General features: G+C 39.6%; 1 protein-coding gene across 1 annotated transcript in view; it reads left to right on the forward strand.

Annotated features, from left to right (window-relative positions):
- Nucleotides 1-24,719, forward strand: part of nckap1 (NCK-associated protein 1) — a 274,250-nt gene that overhangs the window by 102,910 nt on the left and 146,621 nt on the right. The window contains 6 exon segments of the mRNA XM_039757729.1: nucleotides 980-1,036; nucleotides 1,142-1,284; nucleotides 12,341-12,431; nucleotides 14,278-14,415; nucleotides 18,483-18,531; nucleotides 24,080-24,236. Coding sequence (XP_039613663.1) covers nucleotides 980-1,036; nucleotides 1,142-1,284; nucleotides 12,341-12,431; nucleotides 14,278-14,415; nucleotides 18,483-18,531; nucleotides 24,080-24,236 — 635 coding nt within the window.

Below are 24,719 nucleotides of genomic sequence, written 5' to 3' on the forward strand. Positions count from 1 at the left end.
CAATGAGATGTGATCTTTGAGAGACACTTTCACGTCCCGTGATACGGGCAAGGCACCTCATACTTAAAACCTTTGGAAGCAAGTCCCATGATACACATACAGAGCAGGTTAGAGATAATGGAATTAGGAAAATTCGAAAGTCTCAAACAAAAAAAAAAAATGTTAGTAAAGATCACATTAGCGCAAACAAATGGAAAATATTACTCGGTGAAATAACGGAACAGTGGTAAGACATCGAATAGTGTTTGAGGATGTTTGGGAGAGAAGAGAGACAAGGCAGTGACTTTAAAACGTTCGACGCACCGCACAAAGTGCTGATCATGCAGCACGGGAGCAACAGCAAGCCAGCAACTGATCGAGCAAAGAGGAGGTAAAAAAAAAATCAGTTTCACTAATTGATCGATTAATCCATGTTAATTAAGAAATGAATGTTCATATAAAGAATAGTTCACAATTTCAACAATAGATGGCGATAGTAACAGATAGAAATATTATCTAATAGATGCCGTTGGTATCGGTTAGAACATTTCATTTGAGAATATTTGAAACATTTTCAAGACTAAAAAGTTGAAAATAATATATATATAAAAAATACTTTTTAAAAACCACGCTTATATTAAGTTAAAAAGTGTACTAAACAGTAAGGTTTTAAAAAGTATTTTTTTTTATATATATATACAGTATATATGTTGTTTTCCTCTTAATTTGCCTTTTTTCTATCGTTTATTTAAGTAATATACTAAACTAGAGACAAAACATCCAAGAACCAAAACTAATTACATATTTAATGTGTTAGTTAATAATTAAGAAATAAACTTGAGCCAGAGCAACAACCATTTAAAGTTATGAATTAAAGTAGTGAGAAATCACATTGTTCATAATGGGCTTTTTATTTTTTTAATTAATTTTATTCATCAGAAATTTCAACATGAATTTGTCATTTATGAATATGTACTCGACTCTTCTCTCTCATTTTAAGGATCATGTTTGTGAGTTGCTGAATACCATTGATGCTTGCCAAGTCTTCTTTGACATTGTAAGTATTTACCTTTTTCCTTTATTTGCTGTTACTGAATTGTGTTATCCCTTTTTGGAATCGTTTTATTCGTTGTTTTCTTGTCTCTCTTTTTTTTTTACTCAGACGGTGAATTTTGATCTCACCAAGAACTACCTGGATCTAATCGTTACTTACACAACATTAATGATCATGTTGTCACGAATCGAGGAGCGCAAGGCTATCATTGGGCTGTATAATTATGCTCACGAAATGACACATCAGTCCAGGTAACTGCTGTCAGCGTGGTGTTAAAATGTTATAGTGGCTTTTTTTTTTTTTTTGCAAACAATTATTTTTGATCAAGTTTAATTTTGAACGTCATCCTGCACCTGATAAATAAGAACGTTTATCTCCAGTTACATTCCTTTAACGCACAGGTCTGTGGTCATTTGTTTTAAAACCCTAATAAATGCACCTCCATTTTTCACACTGTTGTGTCATGTAGAGTCCTTGGTGACCCTGTTTTACCATTTAAACTCTTTGTTATGTAGACTTCACCAAAATGCCACAAATCCCATACATTTAGCACTCTGTGGTCAGGTATTGTATTTCAGCACTTCGTACCCAAGTCTTTAGAGTCTTGGTGCTCCCTGTTTGTCAGACATGGAAGCTCTCCAGTGACCCGAGACGAAGACTGGACTCCTTCAGTACTGTGTCTCCAGAGAATCCGCTGGTTTGACTTTGTGTTGCTCACGGAGTCGCAGATGAGGCACATGACCTGCATTGTGAGGGAGCGTCAGTTACGGCACTACGGCCATGTAGCGTGATTTCCCCGAGGGTGATTGTTGGTCATTGTTGAGGACCCGAGTGGCTGGACCAGACCAACAGGACACCCTCATAGCACCTGGCTGCAGCAGATAATGGGTCATTTCGGGAGGGTGGGACTGGACCGCGTGTCTGCCTTTGGGGTTGCCAACCAGCATCCCGAGCTGTTTCGTTGTGTGGTGGGTGCGACAACATGCTGTCCCAGTGCCTGCTCCCCAACCTGACCTGTACCCCTTCACTTCTTTATCTATAACATCAGGCAGTCAGGTAGAGTGAAAGGACAGGCTGGTGAAGGGGCTGCACGTGTAATTCTGCATTTCAAGAAATATGCACCAATTATAAACAAGCTGCAGTCCGTCCCCGTCTAAAAAAAGACAGAATTAGATACTGGAGTTTTAGCCAATTTTTGCCCGATTTCCCAATTGCCATTTCTGGCTAAAATATTAGAAAGAATTATTTATAATCAATTGGTTGATCACCTTAACTCCAATAATTTATTTGAGATTTACCAATGTGGCTTTAGGCGTTATCATGGTGTTGAGACGGCCCTCCTTAAAGCATTCAGTGACATCTCTATTATTACTGACTCGGGTGGCGCTGCAGTCCTTGTCCTCCTTGACCTGTCCGCTGCCTTTGACACTATCGACCATGAGATATAGCTGTTGTGGCTTGAACATCTTGTTGGGCTTAAAGGGGCTGCTCTTAACTGGTTCAGGTCATATTTAACTGGTAGACACTTTTCAGTGACTTTAAATTCCTCTTTTTTGTCTACTGCTCCTCTTAAATGTGGTGTTCCTCGGGGATCCATTTTGGGTCCTATCTTATTCTCGATATACCTTCACCCTATTGGTGCTCTTTTTAGGAAATGTTAACATTTCTCTTCACTGCTATGCTGATGATACTTAGGTTTATATTCCCGTCTGCAACTCTACAATGAATCAACTGCACAACTGTCTTTGTGAACTAAGATCCTGGATGGCTAATAATTTTCTTGATCCGAATCAAAATAAAATGGAGGTGCTTATAGTGAGTCCATCAGCTAAAGTCCAAATTGGTGTTGGACTTCTCGGCTCTTTCTCTGTCTTTTGTAAACCTCAACTCCACAATCTTGGTGTTATCTTTGACAGTAACCTCTCTTTTAAGAAACAGATTAATTCTGTAGTCAAGAGTTGCTTTTCCAGTTCCGTCTATTTGGTAAGATCAGGCCTTTTTTTATCTTCTAGGGATCTTGAGAAAGCTACTCCTGCTTTTATCTTCTCTCGTCTTGATTACTGCAACTCGCTGTATTCTGGGATTAGCAAATCTCTGATACGCAGGTTACAGTTGGTCCAGAATGCTGCCGCTCACTTTCTGGTTGGGGCAAGAAAGTCTGATTCTGTTTCTCCAGTATTAGCTTCTTTACACTGGCTGCCTGTCAGTTTTCAAATTGATTTTAAAATCTTGTTGCTAGTTTTTAAATCTTTAACATGGGCTTGCTCCTGCCTATTTATCTGAATTGTGTGCTTTACACCAGCCATCTAGACTATTTAGATCTTCTGGTCAGTTGTCTCTTGTTGTCCCTCATACCGAGTGTGAAACTAAGGAGGACAGACAGGACTTGTGCTGCTGCTGCTCCTCGCCTGTGGAACTCGTTACCTCGTCACATAAAGGAGTCGTTGACAATTCAAAACGAGATTAAAGACTTATTTCTATTCACTTACATTCCGTGACCTTCACTAATACTGATGGTTTCCTCATTGTGATTATATAATCTTACTTCTATTTATTATTTACAGTATTTTGTTTTTTTCTTCTTTTATCGTAAAGCACTTTGGCCACAGCATTCCTATGTTGTTTTAAATGTGCTATATAAATAAATTGACATTGACATTATAAGAAAGATAAGATGGGTGTTGATTACAAGCCACTGTGGCCTGATAATGGTAGATGTGTAGCTTCAATACAAACGGTCACGTGGTGCGATTCCCTGAGGGTGATCCTCATTGTTGAGGACCTGAGTGACCTGACCAGGCCAAGGGGATGCCCACGTAACACCTGGTTGTGGCAGATAGAGGGTCATTTCTAGACGGTGGGACTGGACTTTGTGGATACCTTCGGGGGGGGGGGTGGGGTGCGGATGGGGTTCCTAATCAGGATCCCAAGCTCTTTTGTCATGCAGTGGGTGTGGCCACATGCTCTACCAGTACACGCTCCCTGACACCTGACCTGTAGCTTCAAGTGCCAAAATAACTTTGATTCTTCCTGGTCAGCTCATCTTCTGCACAGGCCCAGGCAGCTTGCCTGTCTCAATATGGTTGCTGAGACAGAGTTGTCTTCTTTTCATGCCAAGATAAATAGATAAATATATATACATACACCCCCAGGCCTGATTACTGCCACACCTGTTTCAATCAAGAAATCACTTAAATAGGAGCTGCCTGACACAGAGAAGTAGACCAAAAGCACCTTAAAAGCTAGACATCATGCCAAGATCCAAAGAAATTCAGGAACAAATGAGAACAGAAGTAATTGAGATCTATCAGTCTGGTAAAGGTTATAAAGCCATTTCTAAAGCTTTGGGACTCCAGCGAACCACAGTGAGAGCCATTATCCACAAATGGCAAAAACATGGAACAGTGGTGAACCTTCCCAGGAGTGGCTGGCCGACCAAAATTACCCCAAGAGCGCAGAGACGACTCATCCGAGAGGTCACAAAAGACCCCAGGACAACGTCTAAAGAACTGCAGGCCTCACTTGCCTCAATTAAGGTCAGTGTTCACGACTCAATCAATCAATCAATCAACATTTATTTATATAGCACATATTCATACAAAAGAAATGTAGCTCAAAGTGCTTTACAAAATGAATAGAGAAATAGAAGACACAATAAAAGATAAACATAAGTTAACATTAATTAACATAGAGACTCCACCATAAGAAAGAGACTGGGCAAAAACGGCCTGCATGGCAGATTTCCAAGACGCAAACCACTGTTAAGCAAAAAGAACATTAGGGCTCGTCTCAATTTTGCTAAGAAACATCTCAATGATTGCCAAGACTTTTGGGAAAATACCTTGTGGACTGATGAGACAAAAGTTGAACTTTTTGGAAGGCAAATGTCCAGTTACATCTGGCGTAAAAGGAACACAGCATTTCAGAAAAAGAACATCATACCAAGAGTAAAATATGGTGGTGGTAGCGTGATGGTCTGGGGTTGTTTTGCTGCTTCAGGATCTGGAAGGCTTGCTATGATAGATGGAACCATGAATTCTACTGTCTACCAAAAAATCCTGAAGGAGAATGTCCGGCCATCTGTTCGTCAACTCAAGCTGAAGCGATCTTGGGTGCTGCAACAGGACAATGACCCAAAACACACCAGCAAATCCACCTCTGAATGGCTGAAGAAAAACAAAATGAAGACTTTGGAGTGGCCTAGTCAAAGTCCTGACCTGAATCCAATTGAGATGCTATGACATGACCTTAAAAAGGCGGTTCATGCTAGAAAACCCTCAAATAAAGCTGAATTACAATAATTCTGCAAAGATGAGTGGGCCAAAATTCCTCCAGAGCGCTGTAAAAGACTCATTGCAAGTTATCGCAAACGCTTGATTGCAGTTATTGCTGCTAAGGGTGGCCCAACCAGTTATTAGGTTCAGGGGCAATTACTTTTTCACACAGGGCCATGTAGGTTTGGATTTTTTCTCCCTAAATAATAAAACCATCATTTAAAAACTGCATTTTGTGTTTACTTGTGTTATATTTGACTAATGGTTAAATGTGTTTGATGATCAGAAACATTTTGTGTGACAAACATGCAAAAGAATAAGAAATCAGGAAGGGGGCAAATAGTTTTTCACACCACTGTATGTATATGTATATATATATTTATGTATATATATATATATATATATATATATATATATATATATATATATATATATATATATATATATATATATATATATATATACTGTGAAAAAGTTTTAGGCAGGTGTGAAAAAAAATGCTGTAAACAAAGAATGCTTTAAAAAAGTGTTAATTATTTATTTTCATCAATCAACAAAATGCAGTGAATGAACAAAATATAAATGTAAATCAAATCAATATTTGATGTGACCACCCTTTGCCTTCACAACAGCATCAGTTCTTCTAGGTACACTTGCACACAGTTTTTGAAGGAACTTGGCTGGTAGGTTGTTCCAAACATCTTGGAGAACTAACCCCAGATCTTTTGTGGATGTTGGCTTCCTCACATCCTTCTGTCTCTTCATGTAATCCCAGACACACTCGATGATGTTGAAATCAGGGCTCTGTGGGGGCCATACCATCACTTCCAGGACTTCTGAAGATAGTTCTTAATGACTTTGGCTGTATGTTTGGGGTCGTTGTCCTACTGCAGAATAAATTTGGGGCCAATCGTACGCCTCCCTGATGGTATTGCATGATGGATAAGTATCTGCCTGTATTTCTCAGCATTGAGAACACCATTAATCCTGACCAAATCTCCAACTCCGTTTGCAGAAATGCAGCCCCCAACGTTCAAGGAACCTCCACCATGCTTCACTGTTGCCTGCAGACACTCATTACTGTACCGCTCTCCAGCCCTTCGACAAACAAACTGCCTTCTGCTACAGCCAGATATTTCAAATTTTGACTCATCAGTCCAGAACACCTGCTGCCATTTTTCTGCACCCCAGTTCCTATGTTTTTGTGCATACTTGAGTCGCTTGGACTTGTTTCCACGTTGAAGGTATGGCATTTTGACTGCAACTCTTCCATGAAGACCACTTCTGGCCAGACTTCTCCGGACAGTAGATAGGTGTACACTGGTTTCTGCCAGTTCTGAGCTGATGGCACTGCTGGACATCTTCCGATTTCGAAGGGTAGTAAGCTTGATGTGTCTTTCATCCGCTGCACTAAGTTTCCTTGGTCGACCACTGCGTCTACGATCCTCAACGTTGCCCGTTTCTTTGTGCTTCTTCAAAAGAGCTTGAACAGTGCATCTTGAAATCCCAGTCTGCTTTGAAATCTTTGTCTGGGAGAGACCTTGCTGATGCGGTATAACTTCCTCGTGTCTTGATGCTGTGCTCAATCTTGCCATGACATGAAGCTCTCTTCCACAACCTCACCTTGGTAGCTGAGTTTGGCTGTTCCTCGCCCAGTTTTAAGCCTCCTACACAGCTGTCTTTGTTTCAGTTCATGACTGTGTCTCAACCTGCGTGTGACATTGATGATCATTAGCACCTGTTTGGTAGAATTGGTTGATCGTACACCTGACTAGAATCCTACAAAATCCCTGACTTTGTGCAAATGTAGCTATAAGAATTGATGCTGGTTTGAAGGCAAAAGGTAGTAACACCAAATATTGATTTGATTTAGATTTTTCTTTTGTTTGCTCACTTTGCATTTTGTAAATTGATAAAAATAAACAATCATTATTTATATTTCTGAAAGCATTCTTTGTTTACATCATTTTTTCACACCTGCCTAAAACTTTTGCACAGTACTGTATATATATATATATATATATATATAATATATATATACAGTATATATATATTTTCATTCTTCTAAACTCATCCTGCCCCCCTTTCAGACCATGTTAAAGTGTCAATTTTGTATGCCTTCACCCCCACGTAAAATGTCACATCAGGAGTCAGTACTTAACACTACAGTAATCACTCGCTAAATCGCGCTTCGACTTTCGCGTCTTCACTCTATCGCGGATTTTAAATGTAAGCATATGTAAATATATATCACGGATTTTTTGCTGGTTCGCGGATTTCTGCGGACAATGAGTCTTTTAATTTATGGTACATGCTTCCTCAGTTTGTTTGCCCAGTTGATTTCATACAAGGGACGCTATTGGCGGATGGCTTAGAAGCTACCCAATCAGAGCATGTATTACATATTAACTAAAACTCCTCAATGCTATAAGATATGCTTCCTGCGCGGTGCTCGATTGTTTGCTTGTCTCTGCCTCGATCTCACCCTCTCTGACATTCTCTGCGCCTGACGGAGGGGCTGTGAGCAGAGGTGCTGTTTGCACAGAAGCTGTTTGCCTAGTGGATACGGACGCACCTCTAAGAAATGCCGCTTCATCGCGGTGCTTCCAAAAACACACTTATTGATTGTTTGCTTGTCTCGCTCTCTCTCTCTCTCTCTCTGACGTTCTCTGCGCCTGACGGAGGAGATGTGAGCAAAGGGGCTGTTTGCACAGAGGCTGTTTGCTTAGAAGATACTGACGCTCCTCTAAAAAATGCCGCTTTATAATACTTAAAAGCACGTGTATTGATTTTTTGATTGTTTGCTTTTCTCTCTCTCTCTCTCTCTCTCTGAAATTCTCTGCTCCTTCTGCTCCTGAAGAAGATCTATTTACATTCTTTTAATTGTGAGAAAGAGCTGTCATCTCTGTCTTGTCATGGTGCCCAGTTTAAACTTTTGACTAAAGGGTGTTATTTCATGTCTAGAGGGCTCTAATAATGTTAACAGTGTGGGAGAGTTTATAAGGGCTTAAAATATATAAAAATAACCACACAAACATATGGTTTCTACTTCACGGATTTTCATCTATCGCGGGGGGTTCTGGAATGCAACCCCCGTGATTGAGGAGGGATTACTGTATATCCTATAGACTATGGGGGGATTTTTTAGGGGGCTTTTTGGGCAAAGCAAAGCTGTTCTTACCTATAAATTGTGCCTCCTAAAGCACTATCTAATATAATCTTAAACCTATTCTTAAAAGACATAGTACATACAATTATAACAATGCTAAATATTACAAATACACAACAGCAAAACAACATTAAAACAAGTGCATGCTCGACAGCTTCCTTGGCTTGAAAAATGGATGTTTTTAGGCTTTTCCTCCATGCCCAATACCCTCTATTTTAAAGACCCAGAGTGGGCAAGATATTTTCATAAGTTTACAGAAAGTGCTTAACTTTAGAGCACAATTGTATGTGACAAATGCATATACAGTGCCTTCCATAATGTTTGGGACAAAGACACATTCCTTGATTTACCCCAGTAATCGCAAACCACCACTGCTGATGGCAGATGAATCCTCATTATGGTAGAGAATAAGCCCAAATGTCTGTGTGACAGATAAGAAACAGTCTTCAGGAGGCCGATGTGTGTGTGTGTCAGAGACGACTATCAGCAGAAGACTTCATGAGGAGAAACACAGGGGAAGACCACACTGTGAGAGGCAAACCACAAAAACAGGAAGGCCAGATTACAGTTTGTGAAAAAGGACTTCAGAAAGCCTGCAGAATTTTGGGAAAAAGGTCTTCTGAATAAATGAGACAAAGATGAACCTCATCGGAGTGATGGAGAGAGCAAAGTGTGGAGAAGAAAAGGAACTGACCGAGATTGGTGGTGGCAGTGTTCTGCTTTGGGGAAGTATGGCGGTCACAGGTCCTGGCACACTTCTCTTCATTGGTGATGGAACTGCTGATGGCACAATGAATTCTGAGATGTGTAGAAGCATCTGATCTGCTCCAGTTCCATTAAAGGCCTCCAAAGTCACTGGGCGGCGCTTCATCCTACGACAATATAATGAGCCAAACACGCTGCTTTAGGTAACACAGGAGTTTTTCAGTGCTAAAAATGGAAAATTCTTGAATGGCCAAGCTAGTCATTCAAATTCAATCCAACTGAGCAGGCCTTACATATACTGTAGTGAAGAGAAAACCTAAGCGGAGAAGCCCCCCGAAACAAGCAGGAGCTGAAGATGGCCGCATTTGAGGCTTGGCATAGCATCACCAGAGAAAAGACCTCAGCACCTGGTGATGTCTGTGAATGGCAGAGTTCACGCAGTCATTGCATGTGATGGATTTGACGACAAAGAACTAAATATGACTACGGTTTTAACAGACGTGCCATTGCAGTGTCTCGAACATTATGGTGCCCTAAAATGGGGGACTGTGTGGAATAAAGTGTTGTGTGACTGAAATAGCTGCCGATCCCCATAAATGAAAGTCTGCAATGTGCACTTTAATCATGGTGTCTGAATTGTTTTATTTGTAATTTGAAACTGTGGAGCAGAGGAGGAAATCAAGGAAGAAATGTGTCTTTGTCCCAAACATTATGGAGGGCACTGTATACCATGATTGCCAAGAAATAACTTCAGCTTTAAAAATACCAAACTTATTCTTTAATAATATCTTGTGCGGATGTATTCCCGATGCTGATCAATTTTAGTTCCCATCCTCGTGCCGCCACAACCCACCCTCAGTTACTTTGGCTACCTTAAAGCAAACAAATACTACTTTTTCATTCCTCTTTGGTGGCTTGTGCTGCATAACCTTAACTGTGTGAAGATTGAACCAAAAGGGCAAATGGTTGATTAAAAAATAAAAAAAAAATTAAAAGAAGCTCTAGGCTTGAGTCCCCATCTTTAAGCTGAACACGTCAGGTCTGCACACACTCAAAAATAAACCTAGAACACCGCTGGGCCAACACCACCTAAGCCAGCCCTGAAACTGGCCCGACGGATGCATCTGCCGTAAAGACTATTTCATGTCAAGTCATTTCCTAACCCACTTAATTCAGACCAAAGTTGTGATAAGGGCTGGAGCCTCTCCTATCCCATCCCATCTAGCATAGGGTGCAAGGCAGAAACAAATCCTGGATCCTGGGTGCCAGTCTATCGTCGTGTGAACACACACATCAATCATAAAAGGGCAAATTTAGCATTGACAATTCACCTAACATTGCATGTATGTGGACAATGGGAGGAAACCAAAGTACCCAGAAGAAACCCGATGCAGAAATGGGGAGAACATGCAAACATATAAAAATAGCTTCTTCTTTTTCTAGTTAAGAAATTGTATTGAGCATATAATGAAAAAATAGAAATACTTAAGATGACGTAGTTGAAGGTTATAAACATTTTGATCAAATGTCAGATTATTTTTTTTCCATTGCATCTGTGCCCCATTAAAACAGAACTTAGTGTATTTATGAACAATGTTGCACACTAACACCGAGGACGTCCAGACAACAAATTATTTAGCAGAAGTGTGTCAAGAAATGCATCAGGTGCTCCTTTGTACCAACAGTAATATATCCGTACCAGTAACGGCGTACTGTACGATAACGTGCAGTGAATACACTTGACTTGAGCATTCCTAGTTTTCATTCTCTTTCTCTGTACGTTCAGCATACGTGCTTGCTGCTTCCTGAGCTGCTCTTCTTTTCTCCACTCTAGCGGCCCGCTTCTTCTCTTCATTCGTCGGCATCTTTTTGCGTTAAAACTGATTGTTAGTTTTTGTGTTGCAATTACTTAGTTTGTTTTCTTTAATTTTTCACTTAAGCTGGCACTTAAGTCTTCAGTCTGCCTCGAGAATGATTAGCAAAGGTGGCATGGAATGAGAACAGCGCCCGTACACATGCGCCACATGGCCGCCCTGCCGCGAGGTGCCAAGAGTTGATTCTACAATAAAATAAAATAAAAATAAAAAGAGTAATAAAAATCATCATCCCGAATGCGGATAGTAGATGTCACGTAGTATATGTGTGCCAAATTTCAAGTCAACCGGTGAAACGGTTTGCGAGCTACAGGTGATTTAAAATCCTGGACAGACAAACAGCCAGCCATGGTAGCGTTTTATAGAGGAAGATAGTACATTCCCTGCACTACCAAGTTAGTTTTCTTTCTTTTTAGTCATTCTGGAGTGTCTTTAGACCAGGGGTGTCAAACTCCAGTCCTGGAGGGCCGCAGTGGCTGCAGGTTTTCATTCTAACCATCTTCTTAATTAGTTGCTTCTTAATTAGGTACTTCTTTAGCCTTAGCTTTAATTAGCTTGACTTGGGCCCCTTAGTCGTTTTTTCCTTAATGACAGTAATGAGACATAAAACAAGCAGGACATGACCAGCTCGCATGTACCCATCAAACAAAATCTGAAAATAAAGATGAAGGTCTCAGTAAGGTTGATCCCTCAGGTTACCAAAACATTTTAGGAGTTCTTAGAAAAAAAAAACTGAATATCAACAGCTTTGGAAATGTCTGCTGTGGCAAAAAGAGAGCAGTAAGACGCCGTTGAATAACAGCTTCTCATTAAGGAACTGGTTGGAGTTTGAAGCCCCAATTTAGCTGCTCATCTGTTAGCTTGTTTCATGTCTCATTTCTGTTTGGCTGTCATTTGATGAAGAAAAGAATCAATACAGAAGACTTAATCCTTAAGAACAGGGCTATTAGAATAGAGGGAAAAGAAGTTCATTAGCAGTGAAAACTGGACACTGATTAGGAAAGGGTTAGAAAGAAAACCTGCACCCACTGCGGCCCTCCAGGCCTGGAGTTTGACACCCGTGCTTTAGACCATAGTCTGAGTGTATATACAGTATATTTTTTTTATCTACCTCTATATGCATTTATTTACTTAAAGAGCTTCTGTATTAAGTCAAATTTCACCCTGTGGACACAAAGTTTTAACTGTGTTTTATCTATTTATGCAAAAATGACACCGGTAAACAATAATAAATGATAATGTAGTCCAGTTCCTGATGTTTCTAACTTTTTCTTATTCTGTTTAGTGACCGAGAGTATCCAAGACTGGGCCAGATGATTGTAGACTATGAAAACCCATTAAAGAAAATGATGGAGGAATTTGTACCCCATAGCAAGGTATATACACTTTTTAATATTATTATTATACAAAATGCGTTTATTGAAAATGTCATAAAAATGGTTGCAGTTTTGTGTCATTTAACAAATCAAAAGTTTTGGAATTTTTTTGTTTTTTTTTGTTTTGGAGTGTTAATATTTATCTGGCGTGTTTTCAGACCAATTCAGTTACTTGCTTATCTAGCTTTTTATGTATTTAATTGTTTAAAGAGTTCCTGGAAAAAGCCAGATTTCACCCTGGGGACAAATAAAGTTCTACCTTGTCTATGTATAGAGACATTTCTTATTTTAAAGCTGGGGATATTAATGTGACATCCATGAGCAACTGTATAGGTTGACCAGTCAGGAGATGAGCCGTTGTAGTGAGCAGGATACAGTCAGGAAAAGGGGCAAGAAATGAGCACGAACCAACCAGAGCACGAGTAGAGTTTTTAGATTACGCCTGTCCACGCTGAAATGCTGCTGCTACGTTTTATGAAGCATTCCGCTTTAAAAGTCCTCTAGAATGCCTAGAGGGGGCTGGGTGGTCTCGTGGCCTTGGAACCCCTGCAGATTTTCTTTTTTTTTTCTCCAGCCATGTGGAGTTTTTTTTTCTTTCTGTTTTTTCTGTCCTCCCTGGCCATCGGACGTTACTTTTACCCTGTGTGAATTAGTATTGCCTAATTTTATTCTTTATATTTTCTCTTTTTTTATTTCTTCATCCTGTAAAGCACTTTGAGCGACAGCATTTGTATGAAAATGTGCTTTATAAATACATTTTGTTGTTGTCATTTTCAGGAGTCATAAATGATGGGGTAGTGTTGACGAAAGGTAAAAACGTGGACAAATGTATGTGTTTTGAAATTAGTGTGGATGGGGCCTTGGCGTAATATTGTACTGTAAGGCAATATACGTTTAAATTTGAAACCTTATTGGCTAATTTGACTCAAATCTCCAATAAGTGTACCCCAATACACATCTCTACAAGTGCTCAGAGTGACTATGTAGGATGGAAGAGGATTATTTATTCTATATAGCATTAGCACATACTTATTTAATTCTCGTAGCACTGGTTTATAATGAATAATAAGGAGTTTAAGAAATGAGTAAATGAGAGGGAGGTCAGTGGAATGGTGAGGATACAAGGGGGATGAGTTTAAATACTTGGGATGAACAGTACAGAGTAATGGGGATTGTGGAAGAGAGGTGAAGAAGAAAGTGCAGGCAGGGTGGAGAAGAGTGTCAGGAGTGATTTGTGACAGATGGATATCAGCAAGAGTGACAGGGAAGGTCTACAGGACAGTAGTGAGACCAGCTATGTTATATGGGTTGGAGACGGTGGCACTGACCAGAAAGCAGGAGACAGAGCTGGAGGTGGCAGAGTTAAAGATATTAAGATTGGCATTGGGTGACGAGGATGGACTGGATAAGAAGAATAAGAGGACTTTAGAGGGTCAGCTCAAGTTGGACGGTTGGGAGACAAAGTCAGAGAGGCGAGATTGCTCTGGTTTGGACATGTGCAGAGGAGAGATGCCGGGTATATTGGGAGAAGGATACTAAGGATAGAGCTGCCAGGTAACAGAAAAAGAGTAAGGCCTAAGAGTTTATGGTTTATGGATGTGGTGAGAGAGGACATGCAGGTGGTGGGTGTGACGGAACAAGATGGAGAGGACAGGAAGAGATGGAACCCCCCTAACGGAAGCAGCCGAAAAAAGAAGACGACTAAGGAGCTAAAGATGTTTACAGCTGCCATACTGTTGTTAATGTGGTTTTATTTTATATTTGGAGAATAGCCTGAAGAATTGGAAAAGTCACCTGCTGATATTTAACAGATCTCGTCGTTTTTGTTTTTTTTTTCTCCCTACAGTCCTTATCCGATGCCCTGATTTCACTTCAGATGGTGTATCCTCGGCGAAACCTGTCTGCTGACCAGTGGCGCAACGCCCAGTTACTCAGCCTTGTCAGCGCTCCTAGCACAATGCTCAATCCTGCTCAGTCTGACACAGTGAGTGTTTTTTGTCAGTTTCTGGATTTTAATCCTTTGCCAAGTACATCAAGTAATTTGGCCATTTATTAAAAGTGTTGTTTCCATTTAAAAAATATATATATATCTGTATAGATGTTAAGTTCTTAAGCAACCTCAGTTTTAATATTTGAGTATGATACTTTATTTTTATATTTGATCAGTTTCTTCCTAATTGAATATTTAGGTCCACATCAGTGACAGGATGGACACAGATGAACGATACAGTATAAAAAACGGCAGACTCTTTCTTTCTTAAGTCAATGTCAAATTATGTGACGTTTTGTTGTCAGATTTGACAACCACTGTCACTGATCTCGTTGCTAGCCCATATCAAATCACATGACTGAAAATCGCAGCCCATGTCACATTTATCGACTGAGTGCCAGTCTTCCAGCACAGGAGTGCTCACCCCTTTTTCTGACAGCCAGTAGCGTCCTTCCTCGACGGAGCAGTTAATAATTAATAGCCGCGGCAATTTTTGTTGTGGCACTTAAATCCTGAGACATCAGACAAATGAGCCCCTCTTCTGTTTGTGAAGTCCAAAGTCCCCCCCGTGCTGCCTGATGGAGCCGACAACTTTACCAGCACTTTGCCAATGGTTGACGTCTGCCACGATAATAGCTGAAGTTGCGGCCCCTTTTTTCATTTTTCCATTCTGTTTTAGTAGGTGAAACATCAGACAGACAAGCCACTCTTCTGATTGTGAGGTTCAAAACATGCATGTTTCTTATTCCTGAAAATATGTGCATTCATTGGTTGTCCGCTCTCCTGTATACACAGCTCACCCCTCCAAATAAAAAGAAAGTCAGACCGATTTTATTTTATCGTATCCAGTTGGCAGACTTTTTAGTCTTTGTAGTTGGGTAAGTCGCATTAGGCAATCGTCTTTAGAGGAGCTTGCCACTGACTGCCTCCGATCATATAAATGAAAGGTACGACTGAAAATTGATGGAAAAGTCATCTAATGTGAAATGGGCTTTAGGCGGCTGAACTTCTTTGTTGTGGGTAGTGACACCCTTTACACGTTCAATAAGTGTAACTGTGTTAGTCAATGGTGTGGTGAACCAGTAACAACACTTCAGACGAGGCCCACCAAATCAACAAACCAATTGAGAATGCAGGTTCACACAAGTAAACATAAAGCTCTTTATCAACAAAATTTCGCCGTCTGCTTGGAAAAAATTAAGCAAGACTTGCATAGATGGTCAACCCTTCATCTCACACTAGCTGGAAGAATTAACACTGTTAAGATGAATATTCTTCCTAAGCTCCTTTTTTTATTTCAAAACATTCCAATATATATTAATAAATCATTCTTTAAGCAATTAGATTCAACAATAACCTCATTTATTTGGAATTCAAAACATCCGTGTATCCAAAGAGCGACCCTACAAAGACCTAAGGCAGAAGGTGGCATGGCTCTACCTAACTTCCAGTTTTATTATTGGGCAGCCAATATACAGGCGAGAAGAACCTGGACACAAATAGAAGAACATACTCAGGCTTGGTCCGCAATAGAAGTAAAATCCTGCAGTACTTCTTTGTATTCTCTGCTCTGTGCTCCAATAAACACACGTTATCGGCAATACACTAATAACCCAATTGTGCTTCACTCAATTAGAATATGGAACCAATGTAGAAAGCATTTTAAGATGGAGAAGCTTCTATCTGTGGCACCCCTGCAAGAGAACCACCTCTTTCAACCTTCACAAACATATGCAGTTTTTAATATCTGGAAAAAATTTGGAATTAACTTGCTTAAAGATCTTTATATAGACAACGTCTTTGCATCCTATGAACAATTACATTCCAAATTTAACATTCCAGCTACACATTTCTTTCACTATCTTCAAATCAGGAATTTTGTTAAACAGAACCTTCCCGATTTTCCTCATCTTGCACCCTCATCCATGCTGGAAAAAATATTGCTCAATCTCAAAGACTTAGACACCATCTCTACAATATATAAAATCATTTTACAGTCCCTCCCTTTCAAAGATCCAAGAGGACACTGGGAAAAAGATCTCTCAATTAATATATCAGAAAAGGAGTGGAAAGTAGCAATGCAGAGAATTCACTCGAGCTCCATATATGCAAAGCATACAATTATACAACTCAAAATTATATATCGAGCACATCTGTCTCGTCTAAAACTCTCCAAAATGTTTCCAGGGCATGATCCAACCTGCAAACGCTGCAAACTAGTGCCAGCCTCACTAGGTCACATGTTCTGGGCCTGCACCAAATTAACATTATTCTGGACCAAAAAGTTTTAATTACCTTTCAGACAGCCTTGGACTCACAATCCCTCCTAACCCATTAACAGCTGTGTTTGGTGGTCTTCCAGATGGGTTTAAATTGGAGAAAGACAAACAAACTGTGATTGCATTCACTACACTCTTGGCTTATTCTGATAACCTGGAAGAACCCAAACTCTCCTCTTTTAAGTCAGTGGGAAACCGATGTGTTATATTATTTGAAATTGGAAAAAATCAAACACTCAGTTCGAGGATCCGTACAGAATTTTTTCAAAACATGGCAGGATCTAATCAGTAATATTTTAAAATAAGCTCATAAAGCACAGAGAATTTATTAATTTAAGTATATTGACAAGCCTTAAATTTCACGCCGTTTGCCTTGCTTTCTCTCTCAGGGGTTGGGATCGATTTGTCCTTAACTCAATTTTTTCTTTTTGTAAAAACTTGATTGATTTGTATGGATTGCAATAAAATTAATAAAAATATAATATAAAAAAATAGAATGCAGGTTCAATTAAAAGGCGCTCTCTGGACCCTCTTGTGGTTGTAGTGGAGGAGAGAATGAAGATAAACTTTCCAAAAAACTCATATCACGATCCTTTCAACACAAAATCACGATCCACAAACTGAAATGCAATCTCTGTTTTCAATGTTGCAGACACTTAAGAGAATATCCAGACTCAAACTCATCAAGACCTAAGTAACACTTTATTTTAAATATCAGACAAAAGTTAAATTTAATTGTTCTCTCATTCACTAGCTAAGCAGAGTTAAGGAACGTGCCCCGAAGCTGGCGAGTGAGCGAGGAAGGCCCCTCTCCCCTCGGCCCACTGCTTCTCTCAGATTCGCACAAATAAATCGGATCCGCAAGCGAACTCTGATACATAGTGAAATGAGAGAAGTCGCAAAATCAACCAGAATATTCAAGCAAATTATAGAAAAAATCTCGATCTAAATCCGTGAAGCAATTCTCTTGTGAAAAGCGGACAGACATACAAACACACAGATGTTTGATGTTATATATTATATATTAGTAAACCTTCAAAATAATGTTGACAGCATTCTCAACATTTCTGAAGCTTATTAGAGCCAGATAACTAGGAGAATCTTCACCAAGCAGCTCTGAAAATGTCTGCTTTGTTTGGGTCTCCATACCTCTGTGAGTCTGACGTTAATGTCATGAAGTTCAAAGTTCAGAACAAGATTGACAGACGGACATTGAAATGAGTCCATAAGAGTGAACCTGAGTGGCTCCACTCCACCATACACCTGCCTCTCTTGTTGACTCCATGCAGTGCCAGTCATCTAAAACACTACCTAACTAACTAAAAAACACATCACACATGCAACTGGACCTGTGAATAAAGTGACACAGTGACGTGACAAAATGACAAATGAATACGTCATATCTGTGTACTTGGAATTGCATTGTTTTGTTTGGACAGCATTCATGTTTTAATTCAATAGTGTGAGATACACTAGAAAATGCATACAGACGTACAAAATGCACTTGCAGGTGAACTAAATATTTTTTTGTGATGTTTTAATGCAAAATGTGAGTTGTGGACACCAACAGTTTGTAAATGTTCAGGCAAAACGAGCTTATTCAGTTTGTTTGGGTTGACATAAGCGATGAGAATAAACGTTAGAAAACATGAGGAGCTCTCGGCCATTTTCATTTTGGAAACGTTGCTTTAAGGGGAAAAAAGGTTGGAGACCCCGGTTTAGATTGTGGTATTTTTTTAATCCTCATACATTTTTATGTCTTTTTTTTTTTTTATTTCTTAGATGCCATGTGAATATCTTTCCCTGGATGTTATGGAGAAATGGATCATTTGTAAGTGCAATCTTTCTTTTTTCCTTTGTGTTTTTGCTCCTATCTTATCCGATGTATTAGGTTTTACTTTTCTGTGCTTTGTTGCAAACCCTGTCCTTATAAAACTAAAACTGTTTCAGTTTTGGAGAATTGCTTGTTTTATTTATGGCTTACATTTTACAGTTTAACAAAATTTTTTAACAAGAGTTACAAGGTAGTTCGTATGAGTTAACGTACTGAACTGAAAATCCAGCTCATCGCTGGTTCAGTCCATGCCCTGACTCTCTCTCTGGCACTCAGAGAGCCATTTAGCCTTCTAGCCCTTTAGTAGTAAAAATATGGAGCAAGTTTATCATGTTGTGTAAGTTTCTTTATACCAATATACAGGTAAATATTACCATTAATGTTGGAAGTTTTGTTTAACATGTAAATACTATGTGGCTTAAAGATTTTAAAGTAATGCTGAGCAAACTAAGTAGGCAGAATACTAGAGGACTTGACGTGACTTTGAAGAGCATGTGAGATTTAACAGCTTCTCTGCTGATTCTCGTCGCCTGTGTGAGTGTCAGTCATATGTCAGTCAACATACCATATCTTCGTGACATTACAACTGAAAATTAGTATGACATCGCCTTATTTCAGCAGCTGATCAACATGGAAAGTGCTGGAATAGAACATTAAAAATAATTTAGAAAAGAACAGGCCATTTAGCCTAATAAAGCCTACCAGTTCTGTCTCCTTAATTCTTTTAAAATGGCATCAACTTGAGTTTTGAAAGTTTTCTGTCCACCACACTGCTTGGTCACTTATTCCATGTGCCCGTGGTTTTCTGTGTGAAGAAAAACACCCCCAAGTTTCTGACGGTGTCCTTGTGTTTTTGATGAACTCATTTTAAAGTCACAGTCTTGATCCACTCTGCTAATTCCCTTCATAATTTGAAACACTTCAGTCATGTCACCTTTTGATCTCCTTCTTCATAAACTATAATGGCTCAGCTCTTTTAATCTTTCCTCCATGTATCCCTGGAATCAGCCTAGTCGTTCTTCTCTGGACCTTTTCTTGTGCTGCTATGTCGTTTTTTTGGTAGCCTGGAGACCCAAACTGCACACAGGAGTCCAGATGAGGCCTCACCAGTGTGTTATAAAGCTTGAGCAGAACCTCCTGTGACTTGTACTCCACACATCAAGGCGCTATATAACCTGACATTATGTTTGCCTTCTTAATGGCTTCTGAACACTGTCTGCCAGTTGATAGTATTGAGTTCACTACGACTCCTAAATCCTTCTCATAAGTTGTACTTTGGATTTTCGGACCTTCCATTGTGTATTCAAACCTCACATTTTTATTTCATACATGTAAAACTTTACATTTACTGCAACAAATCTGCTAGGCCTGTGTGCTGTCCAGGTTCCTCTGTGATGATTCAATGGATTCTCAATTATCTGCCAATCCGCCTGTCTTGGTATCATCTGTTAACTGTGATGATGATGAGACACAGACATCATAAAGATTTGGGGCAGCCACCCATATATTATTCTATGGTGGCAAAAATGGGTTGTATATTGAACAGAGATGTTCACTGGTTTGAGTCCAAGACAGAACTGACTATGAGGAGGTAAGATGGCGGCTTTAAAGGCCGGTGGAGGAAGTGATGTTATTAATACCGGAACCAGAAGTGACATCATCGGGACCGGATGTGATGTCATCACAATCACCGGGACCAGAAATGACATCTTCAGAGACTCTGGAACCCCGTGGGATTTCCCGAGAATGGTCTGCAAGGAACTGAGAGACGCAGTCGGTGCACCTCACTACTCCCTGGTGTAGAATTACAGTTGCTCAAGCCCTTTAGCTGCCTCCTACTTGCGCGTGTGTGACATAACTTAACCAGCTTGTCATTTATATTCCTGTCCAAAACATTTACAGTAGACCCCCCGCGAAATCGCGGTTTAGAGTTCTTGGCCTCAGTCATTCGCGGATTTTTTCTTATAGCCTATCGAATAATTGTTAGTGGGAACCGCAAATATCCTCCGCAATTTTTATGGCTTTTATCGTGGCTATACTGCACTGTAGAGAGACCAGGAAGCAACTGTAGAGGAAAACATGGCTTGGGATGGTGAAAGTAGCCAATAAAATTTGAAATTGCAACTCCCAGAAGTCCCTGCAGTGGCTCTGATTGGTCTTCTGCTGAGGGTGCTGGGGCGGTTGGGGTCAAAGGATGTCAGCGCGGCTTTTAAAAAGTGGGGCCGGTGACCTAAAGCAAAAAAAAAAGTTTTTGTAATTTGTGTTACGAGTTTCTGTCTCTCTGTCTGCCTTCTGTTGGGTTACGTGTACTTATTCATTTTGTCCTGGATCGTTTTTTGCGTCTGGATTGTCTGCCGTCTGCCTGTGTCCATTAGGATTGTAAGTGGATTCATGGCCATCCTGCAAAGAAAGGAGCGCTGCTGAACCCGTCCACCTGTCTTCACCATTTCAGGAACTAGCGGTAGGCCTACCTTTACATTCCCATTCAACATGCGGATCTCTGGACTATCTATTTTCGTCATTACATTTCATCCGTTGCCGTTTTTCCTGATTTACTGTGTGTGTTTTGTTTGTGCTTTGTTGTACTTAATATGTGATCGCTGTAAGGGGAACAGGGGTGGTATCGTTGTTTTAATTTGTTTCATTTGTTTTAATTACATTCATTATTTGCTGTTTGATTACTGGTTTGCTTTGTTTTTGTCTCTGTTTGTGAGTGTGTGCGGTTCAGGCCAAGGCTGGGTGCGTCACTGGAATCTCCACCATAAAAATAAATAAATCGCGGTGGTCTTGATGGTGTGAATCTTAGCGGCACCGGACTGCTACAGTGTTATTCATTTCTCCTTGCTGCTGATTGACTGTGATGCATCTCCAGCTGAATGTTCTTGTGTTTTCCGTTTTGTTCCTCTTAACCCTTAAACCGCCACAACTGGCTATAGTCATTTCCCATTGCCATTTGTGAGCACGCAGGAGCTGATCAGTCAGTGTCGTAGATTCATGACCACTGCCAGTTGCTCAGCATACTTAAAAGCCTGAACAGCACCTGCCCTTTTTGGCTGATTGCTTTGTTTCTCTCTGCTCCTGTTGTGGGTCCCACTCCCGTTGTGCTCCCCTATGATTTTTGCCTATTCTTTTAATCAAGAAATAACTGCATACTGAGCTCGTTTTACTTCTGAAAGAGACACGTTTGTTTGAAGTGTTTGCATAAAGTTCCTGTCTCTACAATCTCCTGAGTTTCTGTGCAATTCTGTGACCCAAGCGTGACACTCTGCAGCACTGCAGCTTTATTGTCCCTGGGATTGAGCCGCTGCACAAGACTGGCCTGCCAGCATCAGCGCTTACCTCTGTGTGCTTGAGTGCAAGCCAGTTCAAGCGCAGTTGGCTCTGAGATTTACTGAATTTCATCCATTGCGTCAGTTGCATCTTGCACATATTGTTCCAGTAGTTTTTTAAATAGTTTTTATAGTTCATTAGCATTGTGTAAAATGATTAGTGTTGCAGTAATTGTGATGCTCTTTGCATGAAAAAAAATGTGTTCCGTTAAAATTTCACTTTTTCTTTGTGAATTGTGACATTTACTTAAAGTGCAGCAAAAAAGCATATGGTGTCCAGGGATGCATTATCCCCCAAGTATCTGGCAGTTTAAGAGTAAAAGCCCCAAGATGCCGCCGAAATGCCCAGCACCTTCTAAGGCTTCTGGCAATGAAAGCGCACTTAGAATACAGTACATATAGCGGCAACATCGGTATTTTACATTCTAGCACTACAGGAGACAGTACTGTGCAGTATACGGGTTTACCTTTACATTCTTTATTTTTAGGTAATGTATTAAGCTGAGTTTGAAATTAAAAAGTGTTTTGGGGGCATGTTTAGGGTTTAAACTACAGTATAAAAATAGGAATTTTTTTTAACCACATCTGAAATTCGTGGTTTTTCACAATTTGCGAGTGCTCTAGGAATGTCGCACCCCGTGAATTTTGGGGATGTACTATGTGTGTATGTATGTATGTGTATATATATATATATATATATATATATATATATATATATACACATATACACACAGTATATATAAAGAACGTGAACAGGGCCCAGTTTGGTGAGCATCTCCTCTGTTTTCACACTTCAAACACTTGCTTTACTTTCTTACTTTCTCGTTTACGAAGTACATGGAAAGTATTGTAATTGTCCAAAGGTCTGATGTCGAGATTTTGATGAATTTTGATGTTTTAGACCTCCCTGACTTTCTCGTATATGAAGTATAGGGAAAGTATTCTAATCCTACAAAAATTCCATTTCGAAATTTTGAGGAATCTCGACATTTAACTCCTCCCTGAGTCCGGAAATACCATTTTTGGAATTGTGTCTCTGTGTGTGTGTGTGTGTGTGTGTAAACACGATAAGTTGAGTACGCTTTCTCTTCGGTCAACCAAATTTTGCATACAAGTATTATGTACAAAACATAGATATCTATTAACTTTTGAGCTATTTCCACGAATTGGGAGTGGTACTTTACCTTTTATTCATGCTGCTTTGATTTATTCAACTTGTATAATAATTGTTCAATATATTATTAATTTGATTTGTTGTTGATGGTTCTTTAATGTACATAATATAAAAAATACAATCATTGTCTTGTAGTTTGCTAATAAAATATCCTTCCCCATATCTGAATAGACAAGAAAGTCAAGGGAAGACCACTCCTGATTTTTCCCTTGAAGGTTCCATTGTTCTTCACCCTAATAACTCGTGACTCCCTAGGAGGAAAGCAAACCAGTTGCAGAATCAGAGAGTTGTAGCTGTTTCAAGGTGCTATAACTGACTTGCTGGTGAAGTCATTCCAGGTTTCCTTTCAAAGATGTGTAGATTTGGTTAATTCCTGACCTTAAATTTGCCCCAGTGAGGGGGTGTGGTGTGTGTAAGTGGGGTCTGTGATGGCCCAGCACCATACTGCTGTTATAAACTAAGGCCCACCGTGAGTCTAAAGTGGATTAAACAAGTTTAAGAATGTTAGATTTTAACATAAATTATTTTACTTTCTAAGTCAGTGGGTAACTGATGTGATATACTATTTAAAACTGGAAAAAATCAAATTTGCACTTGGAGGATCTGTACAAAACTTGGCAGGATCTAATCAATAACATTTTAGAATAAGCATTTAAATTGAGGAAGCAGGTTCTCTCCCCTCTTTTACACCATTTATCTTTATTAATTTATCTATTTACTTATTTTTACTAGCTTTAAGTTTTACTCTGCTGGCCTAGCTCTCTTTCTCATGTTTGGGGGCTGATTTGTTTCAAACCTTTTTGTTAAACTTGAGTTATTTGTATGGAATGCTATTTGTTTTAATAAAATCAATAAAATCAAAAAATTATTTTCTTTGGGTTGGGATATAACAGTGTTTGACTGTTATGTCCTATTTTATTTACTTCCATTTTTGTTTACGTTAAACACAGGCAATTAAGAGTTTAAATATCCTTTTTAATATATTGAAAATGCAATTTTAAATGAAAAGAACTGATTTATGTATTTGTTTTTTTTCTTCTAGTTGGCTTTACATTATGTCACGGGGTCTTGAACACAGATGCTGCTGCTCTAAATCTCTGGAAGCTTGCCCTTCAGAGCAGCTCGTGTTTGTGTCTCTACAGAGACGAAGTCTTCCACATTCACAAATCAATAGAGGATCTGTTTGTGAATATCAGAGGGTAGGCCTTCTCCATTATCTTTCCTTCAGGGATGCGTTTTTCTTTATTCTGCATGTTTAGAAGCAAGAATATTTCGATGTCTTCTTCACTTTGACTTACTTTTTACTTTCTTATATACACAGTATAGAGAAAGTATACGACTTGTGAAAAAATGAGATCTTGAGATTTTGATGAATCTTGATATTTTAGACCTTCCTGAATTTTTGAAATTGTCTGTCTGTGTGTCAACATGATAACTTGAAAGTGCGTTGACCTCGGTCAGTGAAATTTTGTTCACCAGCTTTATATCAAAAACTAGGGGGTTCGCCCTCTGCTCGCATCGTTCACCAACCCCCCAGCCACTTTGCGTCTCTGCCGCTCACGTTATGAAGAGGGGGGCTGAACGCACCCCAAGGAGACACTGTCGCTCCTCCGAAACCCCCTCTTAAACGGTGATACAATGGGAAACAAATAGTATTTTTTGGGTTTTTCTACCTCCAGTTT

This window comes from Polypterus senegalus, chromosome 6 (genome assembly GCF_016835505.1).
Source record: "Polypterus senegalus isolate Bchr_013 chromosome 6, ASM1683550v1, whole genome shotgun sequence".
Taxonomy (NCBI): domain Eukaryota; kingdom Metazoa; phylum Chordata; class Cladistia; order Polypteriformes; family Polypteridae; genus Polypterus; species Polypterus senegalus.